The sequence below is a fragment of the Felis catus genome, chromosome D4, assembly GCF_018350175.1.
Source record: "Felis catus isolate Fca126 chromosome D4, F.catus_Fca126_mat1.0, whole genome shotgun sequence".
Classification (NCBI taxonomy): domain Eukaryota; kingdom Metazoa; phylum Chordata; class Mammalia; order Carnivora; family Felidae; genus Felis; species Felis catus.
Genome location: NC_058380.1, coordinates 26,913,641 through 26,938,452, shown reverse-complemented (window position 1 = coordinate 26,938,452; position 24,812 = coordinate 26,913,641). Strand labels below are relative to the sequence as shown.

General features: G+C 47.8%; 1 protein-coding gene and 1 long non-coding RNA gene across 4 annotated transcripts in view; one reads left to right on the top strand and one right to left on the bottom strand.

The window, feature by feature from the left end:
* Positions 1 to 5,512: 5,512 nt before the first annotated feature.
* LOC123381711 lies at positions 5,513 to 10,273 on the bottom strand. Its single transcript, XR_006589051.1, has 2 exons — positions 10,135 to 10,273; positions 5,513 to 7,976 (listed from the first exon to the last, which is right to left on the bottom strand). It is a non-coding gene; the product is annotated as an uncharacterized LOC123381711 (long non-coding RNA).
* A 61-nt stretch (positions 10,274 to 10,334) lies between these two features.
* Positions 10,335 to 24,812, top strand: part of GOLM1 (golgi membrane protein 1) — a 57,363-nt gene continuing 42,885 nt past the window's right edge. Inside the window, exons 1-3 of one of the 3 annotated variants that reach the window (XM_045043449.1) lie at positions 10,335 to 10,482; positions 22,459 to 22,607; positions 24,417 to 24,596. In XM_045043449.1, coding sequence (XP_044899384.1) covers positions 22,479 to 22,607; positions 24,417 to 24,596 — 309 coding nt within the window. In that variant the 5' untranslated portion in view covers positions 10,335 to 10,482; positions 22,459 to 22,478. Of the gene's footprint in view, positions 10,483 to 10,878; positions 11,012 to 19,578; positions 19,897 to 22,458; positions 22,608 to 24,416; positions 24,597 to 24,812 lie in introns of those variants that run through there. The other 2 variants (XM_023242229.2, XM_045043450.1) reach the window with 2 other exon arrangements.

Sequence of the window (24,812 nt, the reverse complement as noted above, 5' to 3'; positions counted from 1 at the left end):
AAAAGTGCATCTTTAGCAACCCCCTCTCCATGTTTCTCTCTTCTCCCTTCTTTGTTATAATATGTGCCTCCTTCTGTCCCCTTTCCAGCTACTGCTATGTGAACTGTGCTCTATTCTGGTACAGGAGAAGAAAAAAAAAAATATATATATATATATATATATTTTTTTTAATTATCAAATGTTTTAGTGCCTTGATATATACATATATATTTCTATCTCTGGAGGGTCTGCTTAAAAATGCACATATGTGTTAGGGAGAAGACCATGTAAGCAAACAAGGAGATAAAGTTCCCTTGGTACCTATCAGGCATCTGGAACAGTTAGGCTTTTTTTGTGGGGACCATTGGGGTTAGGACAAGCTACAGTCAAGCCTCCCGCATGTCCCCCTCTGCCACCCTGCCCCTCCCCTGGGTTAGGCTGGCTTGGCTGCTGTATTTTTTTCTTCCACCATTAATTCAACTTCTCACGTCTCACTTCTCTGATTCTTTCCAGATTTCAAACTGTGGTCCTGATTTATCCTTTCTTTTATGAAGGTTGCTCTTCCCTGACAGGCTTGAAAAGCTTCCCTGGCTCATTACCATAGCAATAGGAGCACGCTGCAGAAATCAGCGCCAAAGAAGGGGGGTGGTGAGCTTTCGCTCCCACACACAACACCAGATCTGGGGCCACAGCCCCTCCAGGCCCACCGAAGAAGCAGCTCTGTGTTTCTGAGCTCAGAGACATTAACAGTGGGCGAATATTATCTCCTGCGCAAATTACTGCATGCGTCCAGACCTCCACCCTCTCTTGTTATCATAGGAGTTTTTCTCCAACCTAACGCAGAGGAAAATCTCCAGATAGTTCTGACCAATCCCACCCAACACAGGCGTGATCCGGTGTATAGGTCAGGGCCTCCTGTTCCACGGGCGACCCTTACCAGTGTCTGAGTGAACTGAGACAGGTCTGTGACCTAGGCAAATAAAGCACCCACTCAGATGGAGAGCAGAGGGGCTGTAGGCCTGGAAGAGTGCCCACAGAGGCCTCCTGGGTGCCAAGAGGGGGCTGAAGGCCTCTGGAGGTGAAACCTACCCTCCATTTCTCCCTATCACTGGGGCTTTGGAAATTCAAACAACAATTAAACCTTTTTTGTCTTTCTGTTGTTCCTGTGCTAGTCACAGAGGGCCTAGATCAGGAGTCTCTGGACACCTTCTCAGAACAAAAACTTTAAATGCATAAAAATAAAATGGGGGCACCTGGGTGGCTCAGTTGGTTCAGATCAGGTCATGATCTCACAGTCCATGAGTTTGAGCCCCGCATTGGGCTCTGTGCTTTCAGTGCAGAGCCTGCTTGGGATTTCTCTCTCTCTCTCTCTCTCTCTGTGCCCCTCCTAGACTTGTTCTCTCTCTCTCTCTCAAAAAAAAAAATAATAATAATACTGATAAATAAATACATAAAACATAAAAAAACAATAAAGAAACCAATCATATTGAAACATAGTTGTCAATATATTAAAAAACAAATGTGTAATATATGTGCTTGCTTAATATATTAATAAGATCAAGTACCTTGATTTCAAAGTGTTGACTTGCATACATGTTATTTGATACAAATATGTGTTATGAAAACATCTGTGTTCTTATTGGTTACAAAGTCATAGGTACTGTGAATACGAAGAATGTTTTTAAGATTTCTCAATTTCAATGTCTAAAATATTCATAGTGAAACCCACATGATAAAAATAACTCTATGGGGTCATCAATAATGTTTAAATGTGTTTACTTAAAAATTTTCAGTCCTAAAACCCAAAATTTGAGAACCTCCGGCTTTGCTGATCAAAGATGAGAGATGGCAGGTGACGAGGGAGCATAAGGCAGGCTGAGGGCAAAGTACAGACTAACAGCACCCACCCTCCCAGGTGGGATGTGTATAACATTCCTCTGGCACTCCTGGCTGCCCAAGGACAAAGGAAAGGAAACAAATGGTTGACTGATAGAGATCACAGTCATGCGGGACAGGAGTCTCCTTCAGTTTACAGAGAACTTAGTAAACTGCAAGAAAAAGGCAATCTTATCCATAGTCTAATCTCCAGAAACCTATAGCCTCCATTTCCTGGAACCCTAATGTCACCCTCATCAAGACATAAGGGGGTTTAAGTGCTTGCCATGGCAATGTGGGCAACAAAGGCAAATGAAAAATTAAATTCCCCTTACTGCCTAGAGCCCATTGACAAGTCCTTGAAATGGGCAGAGTGACCTTCCTCTAGAAGCTCAGCTGCCTCAATCATGACCCTTTGCTAGGGGCAAAAGGGAGTCTTAGCTTGACATTATCCCAACCTCTAGGATCCTGTGGGTCTAGTTTAACATATAAAAATTCCTTTGGGGGGCGCCTGGGTGGCTCAGTCGGTTAAGCGGCCGACTTCGGCTCAGGTCACGATGTCATGGTTTGTGAGTTTGAGCCCCGCGTCAGGCTCTGTGCTGACAGCTCAGAGCCTGGAGCCTGTTTCAGATTCTGTGTCTCCCTCTCTCTGACCCTCCCCTGTTCATGCTCTGTCTCTCCCTATCTCAAAAATAAATAAAAATGTTAAAAAAATTAAAAAAAAATTCCTTTGGAAACTTCGTTTATCTCTACCAGCCTCCCTCCCCCCCTGACCCAAGATATATGTTGGCAATCATATTCCAGGCTTATGGCCCCCTGATACACATCTAAAGGGCCACATGACTGAGGTTTTACTAAACAGTAATAAATGGCATTTTCCTAACAACAGCTAGCCCCTCAAGGTCTTGGAAACCTTGCTTCCAAAATTCCTTACAGACTTATGCTGTCCCTAACCCCCTCCCAACCTAAAGGTATATAATTAGTCACTCTTCACAACCCCAGTGTAGCTCTTTCTGCCCTCAGGTCGTGTCTCCGTACTTTAATAAAATCACCTTTTTTTTTTTTTTTTTGCACCAAAGACATCTTCAAAGAATTCTTTCTTGGCCACCATCTAAACCCCCACCATCACCCCAAAGCACCATCAGCAGGGTAGGCAAGAGGCAGAAAGAAGTGCTGGAAATAATTTTTAAAAAGATATGTTAGATAAGAATAAAAAACATTTCAAAAGAGGATGTTGGACCCAATGATACCTAAGGTCCCAACGTTAGGATTCTGTGACATGGGGGACAAAACTCTCCTCAAGCCTCAAGTCTAGGCCACTTTGTTGGAAGATGCAACAGATTACCGGATGGACTAGCTTCCTACTAAGCAGCCTAGTGAGTCCAAGGCTTAATTCTTCTCTCCACCAGACACTCATAGAGAGAGCAGAGGAAAAGGACGAAATCCAGAAGAGATTGAAATAGATATTAAGACATTAACTGGTGGGTTCAGGGCCTTCCCTCCCATTCCATGCCATTCCTGATGGGGGCTTGAACTCACGATCGAGGGCTCGAACCCAAGATCAAGAGTCGCATGCTCTGTCTGAGTCGCTGGCTCTGACTGAGCCAGCCAGGCGTCCTCAGAAGGGATTCATTCTACACAAGAGAGCAGCTGTGCTCTCCTTACGTATCCAAGTTACCACCATCCTGCCCTGTGACAGGGGTCTGGATGTCAGAGCAGATGGAGGAAATGGTGAGTTAAGGCTTCAAGTCTCCGGAAGTCCAGGGTCAATGTGATGTGATCATCAGGCAATGCCTTGGGGCGTATCTGGGCTTCTGACAGCAGAGACTGAGCCTCTGGGAGGCTGGGGTTGGGGGACAGAGAGAAAACTGAGGGCAGAGGAGCCCCAACGTAGACACAGAAGTTGTGTTCCTCACAATTCTGTGTAGGATGACCACAGAAGACGGGAGTGTATACCATTTAGATTTGTGGATACTTTGTCTTTCCTGATTTCCAGTCCTGGCCCCTTGGCACACATAATACGTTCCCCCCCCCCCCCCTTTTTTATTCACATCGTGTGCTTTTTTTCTGGAAGTATTGTGCGACAGACTAGTGCCACCAAGGTCGAGGGCTGAAGAAGATGCCGTCGTTGAGGAGGAGCTGCTGTCTTTTGCAACATCCTCTCTGCCTGAAACCTCCATCCCTCCCCCTGGGCCCTGAGTCACTGTGTCCTTGATGCCTCTCCTGATGGATTTCCAGTTGCTGGCCTCAGAATGGTACTGGACTGGTCAATGCTAAAGTATCAATGCCCTGCTGGCTTTTGGTTATCCATTACTGCATAACAAACCACCCCCAAATGTAGTGGCTTAAGACAACAAACATGTTATGGTTATCACTAAGGGTTGGCATGCTGACTGGGCTCAGCTGGCCACTTCTGCAGCCACAGTCAGATGGGCACAGATTACCATGGGGGAATCATCTGGGCTTTCTTCCTACACACGTCTGGCAGTTGATGGCAGATGTCAGCTGAGACCCTGGCTGGGGCTGGTGGGCAGAATACCCACGTGTCACCTCTCCATGTGGCCTGGGCTCCCCCTGCCCCAACCCAAGCATGGTGGCTGGGTTCCAACAGTGAACATCCCAGAGACAGCCAGCTGGAAGCTGTGTCACCTTTTGTGACCTAGCCTCAGCATGCATTCTGTTGTATTCTTTCTGTTGGAGCAGTCAGAAGCCCCCACTTAGATTTCTGGGGAGGAGACACAGTCCCCAGCCTCCACAGATGAGCATCGAAGAATTTGGGGGCTAGAGCAAGCCAATGTTTTCCTCTTCCCCTGAGTCAAGGCTGGACCACTGAAACCCAGCTTGACCAAATACTAGGGCTTCACCTGGCACTGATGCAAGTAATTGGCCCTCCTAGGAATGGCGAAGACTGCCAGCTGTCACCAAAGATCTCTTCTTCTTCCTTTCTTTTTTGGAAACAGTACCCATGGTTTCTAGCTGGGCACATGGCAACCCAGAGTAGGAAGCTCTGTTTCCCAGATACCTTGCAGTTGGGTGTGGGCACGTGCCTAAGATCTAGCGAAGGAATGTAATTAGAAATGTCCCATGCAACTTCTAAGAGGTCTCCTTAAATGGAGGGAGCAAGCCCTTCTTTTTCCCCTGTCATCTGGGTGGAACGTGGAAGTGACAGCTTCAGCTGCAATTCCCATCTTGGACCCTGTGAATGAGGGTCACATCTGGGCGCAGGGGAGCCTGAATCTCTGCCAAGACAGCCAAGACCGTCGGCTCAAAGACTTATCCTGTGAGAGATGAAACCTTTGTGAGCTTCAGCCACTATCATTTAGGCTTCTTGTCACCGGCAGCTGAGCCTCATCCTAAACTGATGTAAAAAGCAAGGCTCCCTTTATCGGTTTGAATTTCATGTTCCATAAAGTGGAAGCCTACAGGGAAAAACGCTCCAACTTCCCAGGTCCTTCCACCTGGCGAGTGTCCTTGTACTGCCCCCTGGGTCATTAGATTCTCTGTTGAGACCAGTGTTTGTCAATTGCAGAGGGAGATAGGGAGCCACTGTTGGCATTGGTGGGGGAGCATTTTTTCTTGTGCAGGATACTTACCTAAAGGTCAATAGTAGACCCCTCCCCCACCCCGTGAGTCATCGTGAAAAAACAGAAGTCTCTTATAGACCACAATATTGTATTACAGTTTTCGAACTTGCCAAGAGTCTGGAACTTAATTATTCCAACCACTAAAAAAAGAAAAGATAATTTATGTGGCCTGACAGAGGTGCTGATTATCGCCACAATGGCAATCATATTACATCATATAAGTGTAATCGAACTCACATGTTGTACACCTTAAAACTACACGATGTTATATGTCAAATATGTTTAGTTTAAAAATCTTTTCCCATGACTAATACCTGGCATGACCCATCCAGTAACCATAAGGGTGTAACCTCACTGTGGGTAGACACAGTGGAACGACCCATCCAGTAACCATAAGGGTGTGACCTCTGGGTTACTCTGAGTGGACACAGTGGTTCTTCAGTCAGGTTGTTGGAAGATCTTGCTAGGTGCGGGGAACTTGCCAGACTGGGTAAGACAGTAAGTCAGTGGGCACATAAATCAAACTAGGAGAGGGAGCCAAGTACGCGTGCTCTATCCCACAGCACTTTAAGTACATACTTGTATGAAAAAAGAATACACATCAAAACAAAGCATGGAAACCACTGAAATACAATAGACCTTTCAAACTGTACTTTCAAGAAATAGCCTCTTTTTTTTTTTTTTTTTTCAAACATCACTGGAGAGTCAGCTCTAATAGGAAAGCCATGAGCCAGGGAACTTAAGTTTGTACATTTTCAAGTATTCTTAATATTGCTGCAAAGTGAAACTGTGAATCTGCCATTCTGTATTCCTAAGTCTCAAGGTCAAAGAACCAACCCGCTTCAGAAGTCTTTTCTGAAGAGGCTGAGGGAACGTATTTTGAGAACAAAAGAGGCGTAACGCAGGAGATCCACCTTTTCTAGAACAACTTCATTTTGGCACAAAACACAGGACTTATCCTGGGCTATGGCATCACTGTGTATATGCAAAACATCGCGTCTGCAGGTTGGTCCCCAGATTTCAGGATACCCTCAGCTTGGCCTTTTTCTTCTCTGCTCAAGGAAGCTGATAGGCATTGCACCGCCCACTCCCCCGCCTCCAGCTGGGTCCTTCATAATCCTTTGCTTCTGGACCATTCCGTAACACGTATGTCACACAGCCAGAAGCAACTGTGAACACAGCTCTGTAAGGGCATCAGTTTTAAAGGAAACTGTAGGTTTCACAACATACAAAGGCACCTTTTGACTGCTTTGGTCAGTGGCAGGAGACCTTTAAAAACGGAGTCTTTCTTTCTCAACTTCAAAACACATTAAGGTTCAAAACACCATGAGTGTATAATTACACTGTTTTACAACCCCGGTTAATACAGGACACCGAAGACAGTTATCTGTGTGTGTGTTTTTAAGTTTATTTATTTTGAGAGAGAGAGAGAGAGAGCCAGAGCGCGCGCATAGGGGAGGGGCAGAGAGAAAGGGAGAGAGAACCCTCGATTTTCCTGAGAATATCAAACTGCCAATGCAGAGCCCAATGAGGCTCCAACTCACAAACCATGAGATCATGACCTGAGCTGAAGTTAGATGCTGAACTGACTGAGCCACCCAGGTGCCCCAAAGATAGTTATATGAATGTCTAAAATTAGAAGAAGCATCTACTTTAGAAAGATTATTCTTACCTTTTGTGCTATAACAACCTGGCTTTCCAAAAGTTTCCGATGATCAATAAAAAAACTTCTGACACAGGACTGCCTTAGCAAAAGCCAAAAACTAAACATCCAGATTGCCCAGGTAACTTTGAATTTCAGATAAGTAACAAATAATGTTTTTTTGGGTTTTTTTTTTTTAGTATCTGACCCATGCAATATTTGGAACATACTTATGCTAACTTGTTGAAGCTCACATGTAACTCAGAACCCTACACCAGTAACAAAAGGCCTTTAAGTCAGAATTCTTTGGCCCTGCTTGTGACAGAAACCCAGCGCTAACTGGCTTAAGTCAAATGGGAAATTAATTGGCTGATATAACCGAAAATCCAGGATAGCCCTGGTTTCAGATACAGCTGGATCCAGAAGACCAAATGACATCAACACTAGGTGTCTATCTGTCTTTCTCAGAATATCAGGCTAATGTCTCCACACTGTGACCCTCGGCTCTAGGGTTATATTCTCCCAAGATGGGCTGCCTTAGTAGAAAACAGAGCTTCCCTTTCCCAGTGGGTGCGGTGAGTGCCAAATGGAGTCTCGCTGAGGTAGCTGGGTCACGTGCCTATCTGTGAACCCGTGGACTCCAGGATTGTGTTAGTTTTCCTGTGGTTGCCGAAACAAATCATCCAAACTGGGTGGCTTAAAACAGCACAAGTTTTATTGTCTCATGGCAGTGGGGATAGGGCTGGGCTCTGTCCAAAGCCGCTAGGAGACCAACTGTTTCTTGCCCCTTCCAGCTTCTGGGGACTCCAGGCCTTCCTTGGCTTGTCGGTGCATCACTCCAGTGGTCACACTGCCTCTGTGATCACATGGCCTCTTCCCCTCTCTGCCCTTCTCTCCTATGGACATTTATGATTGTTTCCAATCCACCTGGATAATCCAGGACAAGTCCCTCAAGATCTTTAGTTTAATCACATCTTTTGCCCTCTAAAGGTCATGTTCACAGGTTCGGGGATTAGGCCATGGAAATAGCTTTTGGAGGGGGGATGGTCACCATTCGGATTGCTATAGACATTTAGGACTAAAAGTCAGTAAGGAGGGATGAAAAAAATGGTGATGCTGGTAACTGGAGACAGGAAAAATGAATGCTGGAAAGCAAACTTGGCAAGATGTATGTGATAAGGACTTTCTATTCTATTGCATTCCATTGATCTCAGGTATTTAATATTTAGAGTGTCTCCACTGTGCTGGGCTCTGTATGTGTGTATATAATAGAATATTCTTTAGCCATAAAAAAAACCCAGGAAATCCTTGGGTACCTGGGTGGCTCAGTCAGATAAGCTTCTGACTCTGGATTTCCACTCAGGTCATGATCTCATGGTTCATGGATCAAGTCCCATGTTGGGCTCTGTGCTGACAATGGGGTTCTTGGGATTTTCTCTCTTTCTCTCTCTCTCTCTGCCCCTCCCCTGCTCTCTGTCTCTCTCAAAATAAAAATAAAAATAAACTTAAAAAGAAAAAGACAGGAAATCCTCCCATTAATGACAACATGGTGTGCCTTGAGGGCATTATGCTCAAAGACAAATATTGTATGATTTCACTATATGTAGAATCTTAAAAAAACAACCAACCAGGGGCGCCTGGGTGGCTCAGCCGGTTGAGCGGCCGACTTCGGCTCAGGTCATGATCTCGCGGTTGGTGGGTTCGAGCCCCTCGTCAGGCTCTGTGCTGACAGCTCAGAGCCTGGAGCCTGTTTCCGATTCTGTGTCTCCCTCTCTCTCTGCCCCTCCCCCGTTCATGCTCTGTCTCTCTCTGTCTCAAAAATAAACATTAAAAAAAATTAACAACAACAACAAAAAACCCAACCAAACCCAACCTCCAAACAAAAACCTCATAGAAAAAGAGATCAGACTTGTCACCAGAGGTGGTGGGGCCGGGAGTGGGGAATTAGAGGAAGGTGGCCACAAGGTACAAACTTCAGTTATAAAATAATTGAGTACCAGGGACGTGATATACAACGTGACGGCCAGAGCTAACGCTGCTGTATGATGTATGGGAAAGCGGTTAAGAAAGTGACTCGTAAGAATTCTCATCACAAGGAGAAATTTTTTCTTCCTTTTTAACAATTGCACCTATATGAGAAGATGGACGTTAGCTGAACCTCCTGTGGTAGTCATTTCACAATATATATAAATCAAACGATCATGCCGTATGCCTTAAACTTCAATGGTCAGATATGTCAATCATTTCTCAATAAAACTGTAAAAAAGTCACTAATTACTTGCTGATAAATGAAGGGCACAATGGAACCCTACCGAGAGGGAAATGAGATGAAGGTGTGGCCCACCAGCCTAAGAAGGCAAACTATAACGAGGGGAGCCAGAAGGAACAATTACGGGAATTTATTCTACCTGTCCCCAAATCCTGATTGTGGTCACTTACGGTCACTGGAAGATTAGAAAGAAGTGACACAAGTCTTGGGAAAAGCCAGGGTTTGATGTCCAACACACCCTCGGCTCTTGCAGTCTTGGTCCAGCAGGGTAATGGTTTAATAGCAGGTAACAAAACTACCATTTGGGGCTAGAGTAGAATATTACTCTAAATTCAGTTAAGAGGTTTTGGTTCATAAAGGATCCTTTTCCTGAATTTAAGGAGACCCTGCTCAGGTGGCAGTAAGGAATCTGGGTCACCTTTCTCAAGGTGAGTCTTTGTTTTGGTTGAAAACCATTTCCACCGTGAGCATTCCCTTTAGGAGTTTGTGTACTTAGTTGTTTTTTGTTGTTGCCGGGATTTGGGAAGGGTGAGAGGAAGGCGTTCCTTTCCTCGAAACCAGAGCTACGTAGGCTAGAGAAAAAAGATAAACTTCTTCTTAGTCCTGAGCACATGTTGGAATTATCTGGAAAGCTTGGTAACAAACAAAAACACCTACGTTTGGGCTCAAGACTCTGGGGATGGGACCCTAGCACTGAAATATCCCCAAAGCTCTCAGATCATTAAAACGCCTGGCCGAGGCTGTCAGGATCAGGAACCACTGTTAGAATTTTCTAGTCTGGATACCTTGCAGATCCTTAGTAGGTGATCCGGGAGGTGTGGCCTAAGGGTGCTGCTCAAACTTCCAGGCGTTCACGCTCCCACGCTTCACCCTTAGGGAGTCCCAGAAGGTCTCCCTTGCGCAGCGTCCAGGATTCTTCCTTTTATCCACTACAAAGTCTGGAGGGTCACAGCCCGAAAAATTAAAGCTTGAGAAGGAACAGCCGTGGGGACGTTAGGAACAGGGTAGGGCTGGTGGATGAGAAAAAGCAAATTTGTGAGTCTAGACCCCCCAAGTTCCTGTTACTGGTCGGCCCCTTTCCTCTGCGTAGTTTGGACCGGGACCACCGAGCAAGGAGACGCGAGTGTGGCAAGGTGGGTGGCGCTGGGTTTGGTGTCCTATATTCCGGAAACCCCCCTGCGCCCGGGGTCGGAGTGAGGGGTGAGGGGTCGTCTCTCCCCCAAGCCCCTTTGCTCCGCGCCGCCGCGTCCCACCTTCGCGCCTCCTCTGCGGAAGCGTCGCGCCCGCTCGATGGCCGCCCTCGGAGCCGCGTCCCGCAGGGGTCGCCGGGGGGCCGCGGCCGAGGCGGGGGCGCGACGCCGGCGTCGGGGCGCGGGCCTGGGGGCGGCGGCGGGCCGGGGCGCGCGCACCGTGGGGCCGGCGTCCGGGCGCGGCCCCGGCCTCGCCTCCCCGCGCTCGCGGCGCCGCCTCCTCCCTAAGCCGCCGGCGCGGTCCGGGGGCGGGGACTCGCCGCTGCGGAGGCCGGAGACGCGGCGGCGCTGGGCGCGGCGCGGGGCGCACGGCGCGGGGCGGACGAGAGCGCGAGGCCGGCGGCGGGGGAGCGCCAGGCGGCCTGGGAGCCGGGCCCGCAGCGCCGATCGGCCGCCGGAGCCGCGGCAGGAGGTGAGTGCGCGGCGCGCGTGTCCCGGCTCCGGGGCCGCCCCGGCCGCCTTGCCCCTCCCCGTCCCTCCCTGGCGCACCGCCCGCGTCCGGAGACGGTCCCCCGGCTCGCGCCCGGGCCGCAGCCCGTCACCGGAGCCCGCTCGCGGCCCGAGCCTTCGCCGCGGGGCCGCCTCGGCCCCCGGACCCCCGGCCGCCGCGAGGGGCCGTGCGAGCTCTCTGCCCCTGCGGAGGCCGGTCGGGACGCGCGGGGCCTTTCTTTTTTGTTCTCCGCTCTGTCACGCGCGTCGGCATCCGAAGTCAAAGGCGTGCAGCCCCGAAGTCGCACTAGTGCCGGTCCCGCGGGCGTGACTGGCGCCGGCGGAGGGAGGGGGGCCGCGGCGCGCCGCTCACCTCCGCGTCCTGGCACTCGGGCGCCGCGCGGGTGCCCACGTTGGCAGCGGTCGCGTCCTGGCAGGTGACCGGGAGCTGGGCGCCGAGTCCCCCCGGCCACGAGCGCCACAGCGCATCCGGAGCCCGTGTCGGGGACGCTCCGGGCGCCCTCCCTTACGTGTGTTTCTCACCTTTGGCTTGTGTGGAGCATCGATAGAACTTTTGCTCTGGTGTAAAGATAGTCTCCTGGGCTTATACATTTGTTTCTGTTTCACACCCTGTGTGCTAGTTCAATGATTTTTTTTTTTAAACACAATAAGAAAATAACCTAGTTTGATGAATGATCTTTTCAGAGGAATTTGAGAACCCTTGTATTGGGAATGCCATGATGTCGGTCGTTTTCAGATAGCCCCTTTCCAAATTTGCGTGACCAAACTTGTGTGGCTTTCATGGGTCTGAGATTTCCTTTGTCTGGGTTGGGATCTTGAAGGCCCTACGGCTCAAAATCCCGCAAATGTTGAGGGGCATTCCTAGGGATGGGTTATTAAGATGTCCCACAGCCTGATGAAATGTTAAACAACATTCTAGTGACTCTGTTTGGCTTATGGCCATCAGATTGACTCAAATTTAGGCAGCTTTAGTATTTCTGAAATTTTTGGAGCATGGGACCTGGGGAGGCATGGAATCTCTTGGCGGTTTGGTCTTTGTGGGTCTCCTAGGGCATTCTAGCTCCTCCTGCTTGTGTTATAGAAGATTAAGGTAAGCTCATGTGATTGGGAAGAATGCAGAAACCAGTAATTTGGTAAGACTTGCTGTCCCTAGGCCAGAACTCAATTTTTAAGGCATCACTGGTCAAAAAGACGTTGAATTCTTAGGATGTTTAAAGAAAACAATAAGCTGTTCCAGACGTATCTTGTTCTCCTATGGAGAGGTTTTCGTGTGTGTGTGTGTGTGTGTGTGTGTGTGTGTGTGTGTGTGTATGTGTATATGTATATATATATGTGTATATATATATATTTTTTTAATTGGTTTAGTTCAAAAATGAAGGACTGTGAATGAGAGGACCGAGTGGTGGTAGGGAGTCTGGGGGGAGGGGGTGGGTTATCAGATATGGACGACGTTGCTTTCGGGAGCTAAGGATGTCCTCTCCTTTCTGATTGCTGGCCATGGGCCCACTTATTGATGGGGGATGACAAGATTTTGTATTTATATTACTTTTTGAGGGGTGGGGCAGAATGAGGATGTGTCAGCCCAGGGCTCTCTATCTTCCGTTGGCTTTTGTGGCCACCTTCCCCCAGCAGGGAGGAAACTGCTGACCTTATTGAAAATCCTCTGAATGTGCAGGCAGGCTTTCTGCATCTGAAGCACAAAGGGGAGAAGGGCAGAGCCTGGGGGAGCTGCCTCTCCAGGGAAGAGTTGGAGGCGTGGGGTGTCATTTCCAGAAGCCTGGGCTGAGCAGGTCCCATGGCTGAGCACCTTGGTGAAAGGGAGCTTGAAGGCCGCATGGCTCCCAGGAAGGGAGGGACGAGAGGCTCCATGCCCTGGTTTTAATTTAGTTGTATTATTTTTATTCCTTTTTTTTTTTAATGACCTAATGTGAGAAATAACATCCATCATTTGCATAACGGAGGGGGGGCGGGGGGGAAGGACCTCTTATTTTTGTTGTTGTAGTTAATATAAAAAAAAAAGACTGTTTTACACTTCTTTTTTTGCAGAAGTAGGAGGAATGGTCTTTATAATGCTTTTGTCTCACTTCAGAAGAGTGTTGAGTGGTATTTCCATTGCCTGCCCCCCCCCCCCCCGCAAGAAACATTTTTAGGTTGTGGTCATTTTCTTTTCTAGACTTTTCCAGTTACTGATGCCATTACATGAACAGTCTTGGCTTGAAGTTTAAGAACTGCTTACTAAGTTCCCAGAGTCTACTTTGCCTCACACAGAAATTTCCTACACTTTTCAGAAAAAAAAGAATAGAGATGCGTGCCTTCTCAGATTGTTACAATAGCTTGATCTTCTTTTTCTTAAAACCCTTCAGGGCTGTGTTAATAGAACTTCCCCTAGCTAAGATTTTGAAGGTTAATTAGTGCCTGACAGGAGATAAATATCTATAAAAGTACTATATGATTACAATGATACAGATTATAGTTTGCTGTGGTTTCCCAAATTTTTTGATTATTCTCATAATTAAACGAAACACTTAGGATTAATTCAGTGTTGTCTAGCAGTTATCTTAATAGAAAACCATTTTTTGGTTCGTTATTTATCAATCAGGGGCACGTGCTGTTATTATGGTCTTCTATCTCAAGGCCCAGTGTGCAGTCGGGGCTGGATCCCTGCTTCCCCACAGTGGAGGTGGACCCCTGTTCCAAATACTCCTTGAATTTTGAGTATTTTTTGGTCTGTTTCTTGTCAGGTCCGATTCTGTGATCATCGATTTTGCTTTGTGATGCGGCTCCTGCGGAGCTGACCAGGGATAAGAAGCCTGCACCTTCCGGGGGCTGGCTTGTGTTTGCCCATGCCTACGTTTATTGCAGTAACGTTAATTTGTGCCTTCTATATGAATCTGAAAGCTTCAGCGCCCCTGTAAGGTTTGGTTTAGTTACAATTTTTCAGTCTACCTCGCTGTGCTGGGTGCTAAAATCCAAGGAGTTCCTCAGGCAGCTCAGAGGGTGGTGACTTTGACCTTCAACAGAGGGGTTGAGAATGGCAGATTTAGTTTCTACCTCTCCTTGCACCCATTAGTATTTTATGGTTGTATAATTAGGATACATATAATATATACTTCTAAGTTATTTTTATGTAATTGTTGTGTTACTGAAACATAGTTGCTCTCACTTTTTGGATAAAAATAAAATGTAACTTTTAGGATTTTCTGCCCCAGCCCTGTGGAACATCTGCTATACCCTCTGGGATGCACGGTCCCTGCTGGTAGACTCAATTCTTACAGCCCAACAGCCATAGACCAGGCATACGTGAATGGGAGTGGTTGTGTCCCAATAAAACCTTATTTATGAACACCCACATTTTAGTTGCATGTGCCTTTCACATGTCATGAAATCTTATTCTTTTGATTTTTTTTCCAGCCACTAAAAACTATGAAAACTAAGCTTACAGGCAGTCTACAGAAACAGGTGGCTGGCAGGGTTCAGCCTTTGGGCTGCAGTTTGCCAACTCTGGATCTGGAGGAAATATTTGGGAGTTCTTGCCAAGAGGTAGTCTTGGCATTCATGTAGGAGGCGGCCTTTCTTCAGAAAATTCCAAGTGCTGGAAAAAAACACAGTGGAATTTGGTTGCTCTCATTCATTTCATTCATCCATCTTGCTCTCTGATTATTTCCACTCTGTAATATTATATACACTTATTAACCGTTAAGGGTTTTTTTTAAAAGGTTTTTTGGAGGTATAATTGACATGTGATGTTATGCTAGTTTCAGGATGTACAGTGTAATAATTCAGTCTTTGTACCTATTGCAAAATGATCACCACAGTACGTTTGTCACCACAGTTACAAAATTGTTTTCCTAGTGGGGAGAATGTTTAAGATGTACTCTCAGCAAAGTCAAATATGCAGTACATTGTTACTAACTGTAGTCTCCATGCTGATGAAGCCTTTTCTTTATAAACCGTCAGCTTCCAGACTTGGGGAAAACGTGGTGTTTATAATTGGGGGTTGAGGAAGTGAGAGGAGGAGATTCTCTGCCCTTCCTGGTAAGTTTTTAGAGCAATTTAAGAAGAGTGCAATGGACCTGGTCATTCAGTCCTAATGGTTTAGAGCAGGAGTTGACAGACTTCTCTTAGGGGCCAGATAATAAGTATTTTAACTAGTTTAGTCCTCGTAGTAACCCTGTGAGTAGATGTGGATAAGCTCTTCAACTCTGCCTTGTGGCCACAAAACCACGGTGCGCAATAAAAGGAACAGGCCTGGCTGTATTTACAGAGCAGGCCTACTACAAGGGGCTGGTATGCTGACCCCTGACTTGGAGACCTTCTTGGGGCATCTTAGAATATCTTTATACCCTCAAAAAAATGTTGGTGACTGACAGCACCGAGCTGGGGGCATTCTCAGGTCTGTTTGCTCACTGCGGGACGTCTGAACTTCCTGCTGAGCACCTCTTTGGCTGTCCAAGATCATGTGAGGCCATTTCCTTTGAGAAGGAATAAAGGTGGGGCTCTCTCACTGTTTGGAGAAGCCATCTTATTTCTACCGTGGTGATGTTGGTCTAACAAGCTGTTCTGATCTGATTGCTCTTAGGTACAGCTTTTGCCTATAGCATTAAAAACCCCTGTGTGGAGGGCTGCCCGGCTCGGTCAGTAGAGCAGGCAACTCTTGATCTTGGGGTTGTCGGTTTGAGCCCCACGTTGGGTGTAGAGATTGCTTAAAAAGAAAATCTTTATTTATTTAAAAAAAAATTTTTTTAAGTTTATTTATTTTTGAGACAGAGAGAGACAGACAGAGCATGAACGGGGGAGGGGCAGAGAGAGAGGGAGACACAGAATCGGAAGCAGTCTCCAGGCTCTGGGCCATCAGCCCAGAGCCCGACGCGGGGCTTGAACTCACGGACTGCGAGATCGTGACCTGAGCTGAAGTCAGAGGCTTAACCGACTGAGCCACCCAGGTGCCCCAAAAAGAAGATCTTTAAAAAAACACAACCCTGTGTAGAAGTAAGGACATGAGAAAAAAATAAAAGTATTTAGCCAGTAGGTTCAAGGGGCCAGTGCATTTAGCAGATTGCTCATTTTCAGGTGTTTTTTCTTTTCTTTAAAAAAGTAATTAGTGGTTTTTGTCTTCTAGGCAAACAGTAATTTTAACCAGTAGGTTGATTTTTTTTTTTAAGTTTATTCATTTTAAGAGGGAGAGTGTGTGAGTGAGCAGGTATGCACGAGCAGGGCAGGGGCAGGGAGAGATGGAGAGGGAGAATATAGGGCTCGATCCCACCAACCGTGAGCTCATGACCTGAGCCAGAATGGAGAGCCGCTTAGCCGACTGAGCCACCCAGGTGCCCCTCAGTAGGTTGAATTTTAAAAATTAAGCCGGGTTTGGGGGGCACCTGGGTGGCTCAGTCGGTTGAACATTAGGCTCAGGTCATGATCTGGCAGTTTGTGGGTTCCAGCCCAACATTGGGCTCTCTGCTGTCGGCACAGAGCCTGCTTCAGATCCTCTGTCCCCACCCCCACCAACCCCTGCCTCTTTCACACGTGCACACGCTCTCTCTTCCTCTCTCAAAAATAAACATTTAAAAAAATAAAATCAAGCCAGTAGAAAGAATTGGCGGTTTTTCATGACTTCTCCAATTTACCAAGAGACTTTTGGTGCAAAAAACACACCGCTTTCTCTTTCTGCAGGAAACCTGGGCTTTCACAGAGTTCCGCTAATTTAGGTTAATTATTTTCCAGTATGTCAGATACTTGTAATCCAGTATGAGACAAAGCATTGTGAAGCCTCAGTTGCAGCCAATGTTAACACGCCTGATGTGTCTCCTACCGCTGCTGCCACCCCCCAGGTCCACAGCACTTCCAAGGTCAAGGGAGGAGGGTGTTTGGTGTGCCTGCCACCTGTAAACCGTGGCTCTGCGTGACCGTCTCAGTGTGCCTCCGGCTTCCGCATTTCCTACCTGGAAGTGCCCTTCTGTTGCAGTCCCGGAAGTCGGCGCTGAAGCACCTTACCGGCCCGGGGTTCGGTGCTGGCCTCCCTTCCGCATCTCACCCTCTTACCTGGGCGGCCCTGTGTCCATTGGGAGCCCAGGGCTTTCCTAACTGTGCCTTCTGGGCAGCTGCACCCCTTCCTGGCCAGCCAAGCACTGGGTCGTAGTGAGGGGCTTCCTGGAACCTCTCTTTTTCATAACGTGGTCCTGGTCGGGGGTGCTCCTGCTGCAGCGGCAGCCGGGAGCCAGCGCCGGTGATGGGGGTTACTGTGCTTCGGGACAGCAGAGTCTATAGGATGAACACGTCAGGCTGGTTCCTTATAAAGCAGCATGGTGGTGGAAGGAAGACATCCGTCACCTTTTTGTTATAAGATGAGAAGACTCGCTGTAGAAATGGTTTCTTAACCCTCTTTCCATCTCTAATAATAATAGCATTTATTGAGCAGGTACTATGCGCCAGATGTGGTTCTAAGCCCTTCTCCTATCTCAACTCATGCAGTCCTTACAGTAACCTTGTGAGGAGGAGAGTGATGCTCAGATAGGTCCTGTGGCTCCTGACAGGTGGAACCAGGGCCCCACACTGGCCAGCAGGTTCCAGAGTTTGTTCTGTTAACACTGCCCTGAGCTGCTTGCTGCTAGCACAGCACCTGTCTCCTGGCGGTTGCTCAGTATCTTTTTAGTTGGCTGGCTCAAGAAAGGAGACTATTGAATGATCATCAGAACGCTTCCCTGGAAGTGAGAATTGAGTCTATAGTTTTCAGACTTGTAGGCTACCCATCCGTTGACTTCTATCTGCTGGGATAACAAAAGGTCATCCAAGGATCCCATCTAGAAATATAGTCTTAGGGAATTAAGTATATGATAAAGATAGGCTTTTGAAACCCAAGGTAAAAACAGATTTTTCAGTAAAGGGTGCTGACAAAACTGACTAGCCATTACAAAACAAACAAAAAAAAAACCACAAAAAAAAAACACAACCTGTATTTTTTGATTTTTTTTTTTTACCTCTTACATCCAAAGGGAATTCCAAGTGGATGAAAGATTTAAATAAATATATGAGACCATAGGTATGTTGAGAGGAGATATGGATAAATGTACTTCTAAACTTAGAGTAGAAAATGTCTAAGTATAAACAAAATCCAGAATCAATAAGAGACTGACACGATTAGGTTACTTTAAAACACCACCCACAACTAAAAACTATGGGCAAACGATTTCAAAGAGAAAGTCAAGGAACAAATGAAAAATTGAGAAAAAAAAGATATTCCCATGAAAGACAAAAGGTTTGTTTAACAAAGAGCTCTTACAGATCAACAAGATGAACACCGAAGTTTAAATATGGACAGAAAATATGAAAAGGCATTTTACCAAAATGAACATACAGATCACCAGTAAATGAAAAGACGCTCATTTATACTTATAACTAAAGAAATGTTTTTTGGGTTTTTTTACTATTTATTTTGAGAGAGCGAGTGAGCCAGGATGTGGAGGAGGGAGGAGGAGAGGGAGAGGAGAGAAAGAGTCTCAAGGAGGCTCTGCACTGTCAGCACAGAACCCTGGATGGGGCTTGATCCCATGAACTGTGAGATCATGACCTGAACTGAAATCAAGAGTTTGGACGCTTAACTGACTGAGCCACCCAGGCGCCCCAAGGAATGTATTTCTTCTTAAGTAGATAGACTCCATGCCCATTCATGGGGCTTGACCTCACAGCCCTGAGGTTAAAAGTCATGTCCTCTACCCGCTGAGGCAGACACGTGCCCCAAGAAATATATTTTAAAATATCATTACTGATGAGATTGCCAAATGTTAAAATGTTTTATTTTGTGTGTTATTGTGTGAGAGAACAGACATTTCTCATACTACTAGTGTATTTACTAGAGTAAATTGTTGGAACTGCTTTGGAAGCCAATATAGTAAGAGCTATCAAAACATTTTTTTTTTAGAGAATTCGGATTTATAAGAGAGTTGCAAAAACAGTACAGAAGGTTCCCATGTATTCTTCACCCAGCAATCCCCTTAATTAGTTGTCATGTCTCTATGACAGTTTGTCAGTCTTTCCCTTGCTTTTCACAATCTTGACACTTTGAAGAGTGCTAGTCAGGTGTTCCGTAGAAGGTCCCTCAATTTAAGTTCCCCTGAACTTTTCTCCCGGTGCATCGTATTAGGCGTTACGTGACGTCAGCGTGGCTCAATGGTGACGTTTATCTTGATCACCTGGCTAAAGTGATATCTGCCAGGGTTCTCCACTGTGTGCCCGTTGTAGTTTGCTAAATATTTAGGAGGCAATAAGATTTATAAGTTTTTTTTAATGTTTGTTTATTTTCGAGAGAGTGAGAGTGTGCATGTGCACAGGCAAGCAGGGGAGGGGCAGAGAAAGAGGGGGACAGGATCCAAAGAGGGCTCTGTGATGCGGGGCTTGAATTCACAAACCATGAGATCATAATCTGAACTGAAGCTGGACGCTTAAGCAAATGAGCCACCTGGGGGTCCCAAGGGCCATCAGTTTTAAAGGCCTATGACCCCGCAGTACCACTTACTGAAATTTATCTCCACCTGTCTGTGATTTATTTCATCACCTGCAAAATGGGGGTGACCAGTGCCCCTGTCAGAGCTGATGGGAAGATTCAGTGAGCGCTGTATTTGAAACACTTGATCAGTGCCTCACGCACAGTAAGCTCCTTGCTGGTTCAGCCTCCCTTCCCAGAGCCCCTGGAAGCCAACTGTGTTTGGAATTCAGAATTCAGAGGATAATAAGATGTGCTTATATATCACATGACAGCCCCAGCAGGGTCATAACCAGACACTAATGCTTCTGCAGCAAAACATACGAATATTCACATGAAGGGAGAAAGATAAAGACTCTAGGTAGCTTCAGGTGAGTTCTGATCAGACCTTGATCTGAGTTCAGGTCAGGTTTTGTTGCTGGGGAAGTCTTTTAAAATCCCTTTGGGCTTTTAGAGCCTTTTGGATTTCAGGATTGTGGGTGAGGGATGGCACCCCTGGATAGGAGTTTGCAGACACAAACGTGGATGTGAAAGGTGTTCGTGGCAGCATGGTTGGAAATAAGCCTGGAAAACCCCGAATGATCCTCTGTAAGAGAGTGGTTAAATAAATCCTGGCACACAGCGGTGCCCCATTCAGACCTTTAAAGAGAAAAAGGCACACCGTAATCTGCCTCTAGGAAAAGTACGATAAGATATATTACTAAATAATTGACATTTACAGAACAGTGTGAATGATCTTGTTTGCACTTAAAAATGTGTCACTGCTCATTTATGCATTAAGAAACATCTAGAGTGACCTCTAGAAGAGTTGCTGTGTATTAGAATCCCCTGGGAAGATTGAAAAATACCAATACCTGGGTCCTCCTCTGAAGCTATTGAATTGGAGGGGCGCCTGGGTGGCTCAGTCAGTTAAGCATCAGACTTTTGCTCAGATCATGATCTCACGGTTTGTGAGTTCAAGCCCCACTCTGTCAACACAGAGCCTGCTTTGGATCCTCTGTGCCCCTCTCTGTCTGCCTCTCTCTCTCAAAAATAAACACTAAAAAAAACCAAAACGAAACCCTTTAAAGCCACACAGTTGGAAGTGGAGGAGTGGGGCCCGTGCTTGGGTCCCAGGCAGTGCTGGTGTCCTGCAAGGGTTGACATCCCCTGGAATACAAGGGGTGATGACATCAGGTGGGAGGAGGGAGTCTTTGCACTGTGTTTTTCTCCCCAGTTGTACTTGTAGTTATATATATATTTTTTTTTAAGTTTAAAAAGAGTATAAGAAGACTTTTGGATGGAAATCAGATATAAGGCAGTGAAAAAACACATTTTCAGCAGATACATAGAATTTTCCAGAAGTTCAGGATTTCTGAGCATTACTCTCCTTTAATAGGTACATGCTTGCTGATTGCAACTGATAATCGATTTTTTTTTTAATTTTTTTTTTCAACGTTTATTTATTTTTGGGACAGAGAGAGACAGAGCATGAACGGGGGAGGGGCAGAGAAAGAGGGAGACACAGAATCGGAAACAGGCTCCAGGCTCTGAGCCATCAGCCCAGAGCCTGACGCGGGGCTCGAACTCACGGATCGCGAGATCGTGACCTGGCTGAAGTCGGACGCTTAACCGACTGCGCCACCCAGGCGCCCCGATAATCGATTTTTAAAAAAATTCTTTTCCTCTTTCATCCTGAGAGAGCAGAAGCTAGTGAGGAAGGCACCAGCAGAGGCTGAGGTCAGTTCTGTGCTTCAGCATTCTGGGGGTGCTTTATTTCAGGTGAGTCGCCGAGATTGTGCATGTCTCCATTTAGACTCCCACACTAGTACTAATTATTCAGAAGGAAGAGGTCTCCCGGTGACACACTTAGAAATACTTCAGGGCCAGAGCCGGCCCTGTCAGCTCTTCTCTGTGCTTGTTCACATGAACTTAAGCTGGAGGTTGAGTCCCACATGGTCTTTGATTGCCCCTCCTCTCCCCCCTCGCCCTTCACACCTCCCTCCTGCCTCCATTGTGGCCTACACCTGGCAGAAAAAGGTCCCTGTTCTCAGAGATGCCTTTTGTTGTGCGTGCCACCTTCCCTCTGATAAGGTCTCATTTTATCTGGCTCAGCAAAGCCATCTGGAAAGGTCGGCTTTCCTTGTGCGTTGTGCCCAGTGCTGGTGTCTAGGCAGACCTGGTCTTGGGTGGAAGCCCACGGACAAAGCTGATGGCTCCCTTCTTGTAGAGGCCATGTCTGGGCCTCTCTGGAGAAGGGGATCGCTCCGTGCAGTTCTCCTGCTTAACGTGGACATGAACCCAGAGAGAGAAGCAGGCATTCAGAGCAAGACTGGGCCAGTGCCTCACTCCTGCTGGCAGAGCCCTACGGGGGGCGGGCGGTCCACTTACTCCGTGGGCATCCACAGTCCTGGGCGCTTTCCCGGCTTTGCTCACCAAATGCTTTAATTGGGTGTCATTAGTAATTCTGTCCAGCGTGAAAAACCCTCTCTTATTCGGCCTCAAATAAAAAAGCCCTCTTTGGGGAATAAATCAGAAATGGATTTTTTTTTTCCCCTAAAGTGATGCGGAAGCATTTCATATTTGCTACTGCTGTTCACAGAGATGATTAATTCTCAACCTGTACTGGAGAGGCAGGTACTACACTTATCCCCCTTTTACAGAGGAGGAAACAGGTGCACAAGAAGTTGTTATGTGCCCGAGGTCTCGAGCCAGCAGGTGATGGGTCTCCAGGACGATGCTCGCTCCCACGAGCCTGTCCTGGGGAGGCTGGCCCACCCCCTGGGGGCGCACATCAGCGTGGGCTCGGGGTGCACTGCCCACGTGGTCTTCTCCTTGGATGGCTTCTCCTCTTGAGATGAAAACGCCTTCGCGTTGGCTGTGAGGGTGGATGTGGCCTGCTTCGGGTCCGGCGCTGCTGGCGTGGAGGCTTATTTGCTTGTTTTATTTGGCAGATTCTCGCGCAGCCTTTGAGATGATGGGCCTGGGAAACGGACGCCGGAGCATGAAGTCGCCGCCCCTGGTGCTGGCCGCCCTGGTGGCCTGCATCATCGTCCTGGGCTTCAACTACTGGATCGCCAGCTCCCGCAGCGTGGATCTCCAGGTGTCTTGCTGGTTTGTTTGCATGGGTGTCTGAGAATATTTAAAGTTGCCAAGTGGTGGGGTCTGACGGGTTTGCCGTTCACTACCCCTTAAAGTACTACACTCAGTGGCTTGAACGCTCCCTACCCTGAATTGGGGCATCCACATATCCCTGCCCCCTGCCCGGGGCCGGACTTTGCACACCAGCTGTGCCCTGGGGTGGGAGAGGACCTCTTTGCTGCCAGAGCAGCCCTCTCTGCTTTTCCTGTGAGCGGACGATTTTCAGTCGAGCCACTGGGGCTGGCTCTGGGAAGGCCGCTTACTTGATTACACTGACCGCAGCCTATCCGGTCCCCCAGTCCTCTCTAGGTCTCAGCGGTGTTGGGAATGTATGTGCATAATGCGTGTGAGAAATGTGTATGTGGAGGTGCCACTTGTTACTGGCTACTGCCAGTAACATCATATCAATCATATCATCCGTATCAATTAAGGATATGCATTTTAGTTTTCCATTTTGTTGTTGGTCATCGTGGGTCAGGCAGGTGCTACACAATGACAGAGAGTCTCGTTGACCAGACTCCCGTCAGGTGCCTCTGACCCCTCTTCCCCACGAGGCCTCCGTCTTGGCCTCCCTCCACCCCTCCCGTCTTCAGCCGGCCCAGCCCACTTAGCAAAGAATCCTGCTAAGTCATCCCTACCTCCCAGTATCTGATCAGGCACCCGCTCCCTCTTCCTTGAAGTCTGACCCCTTGGCCTGCCTTTAGCAAGAAGTCCGCCTGCCCTCCGTGTCTCCTCCTAATACTGTCCCACCACGGACCCCTCACTCTGTTGGCTCTAAACCCTTAACTGTCCTGGCTGTGTTCACAGTGGAGCCGGTCCTCTCCCCTGCTGCATAGACATGACCCCTGTTGCAGGAATCTTGAAGGAAGTTTTCCTTGCCATGTTAATGGTGTCAGAGTACTTTTTAACAGCGCTTACATACACTGTCTTCTTTTGTACACGAACTCTAAGTGTGGGACTTTATTTTCCCCATTTCCCCGGGGGGGTGCAGGCCGAGGCACAAGAGCAGCTGGGATTCCATCCCAGTCTTTCCAGTGGCAGAGCTTGGGCTCGCAGCCATGAAACCCCATCCCGTCTGAGTGTCCCCACGCCTGCCTGCCCTGGGGGGGCGGGGGGTGCTTTCATGTGATCTTCCACTGGAGCCGTTCTCTGGGCAGACATGGGCTTGGTGTCCAAGGTTGAGGAACTGAATTTGTCTCCAGAGGATTTGTCTGCCAAAGAGTTAAGTGCTCTGTCAGCAGGGGAGGGAAACGGAACTAAATATTTGAGCACCTGGTAAAGCTTGAGGCCCTTTATGTACTTACCTCATTCCAGCCTCCCCGAGTCCCTGGGAGGGGTGCGGTGGTACTTCCTTGGAGGTCACAGTGGCCACAAGGAAGCCCAGAGAAGTGAATGCCTCTACTTCTAACACTTGTCTCTCTCGAAACCCTGTCGTAGCTTCTGCACAATTCACTTCCAGTATTGTTCTTAACCGACAGAACCCCTTAAAGCACATTTTTGAGAGGAAGTGGTTTATTCTCCAGGAACACAATTTCCAGAAATTCCATGTGGGCTGTGCAGAACATGCAGAGAAGGTCTGGGGCACGAGGCCTCTGCCCCGTTAGGAGTGGGGAGTGTCTGGCTGGGGAAGGGGCCTCGGGAGGAAAGGTCCAGCAGGACTGTCCATGGGGCCCTGGAGCGCCTGTGTGCCACGTGTCGCCGGCTTCTGGGAGGGAGAAGCCCTCCAGGGACGGCGTGGGGTTCTCCCTCACACGCTGTGGGGTCCCTGCAGACTCGGATCCTGGAGCTGGAGGGCAGGGTCCGCAGGGCGGCCGCGGAGAGAGGTGCCGTGGAGCTGAAGAAGAACGAGTTCCAGGGAGAGCTGGAGAAGCAGCGGGAGCAGCTTGACCGGATCCAGTCCAGCCACGACTCGCAGCTGGAGAGCGTCAACAAGATATACCAGGATGAAAAGGCAAGACCCGCTTTGCCTTCCCCTCAGTTCTGTTCCAGATGCCAGTTGAGACCGCGTCGGGTTCGTCTCAGTGGGAGAATGAGCGACCCTGTGGGGACTTTTGTGATGATGTGGCATGGGCCTCTTGACCGTGCTGTGACACACTGGCTTTTCCCAGTGCCGTACGTGGTGTCCCTGTCTTCTTTATTTTGTGCATGAAAGTTGTGTCTCTTCATC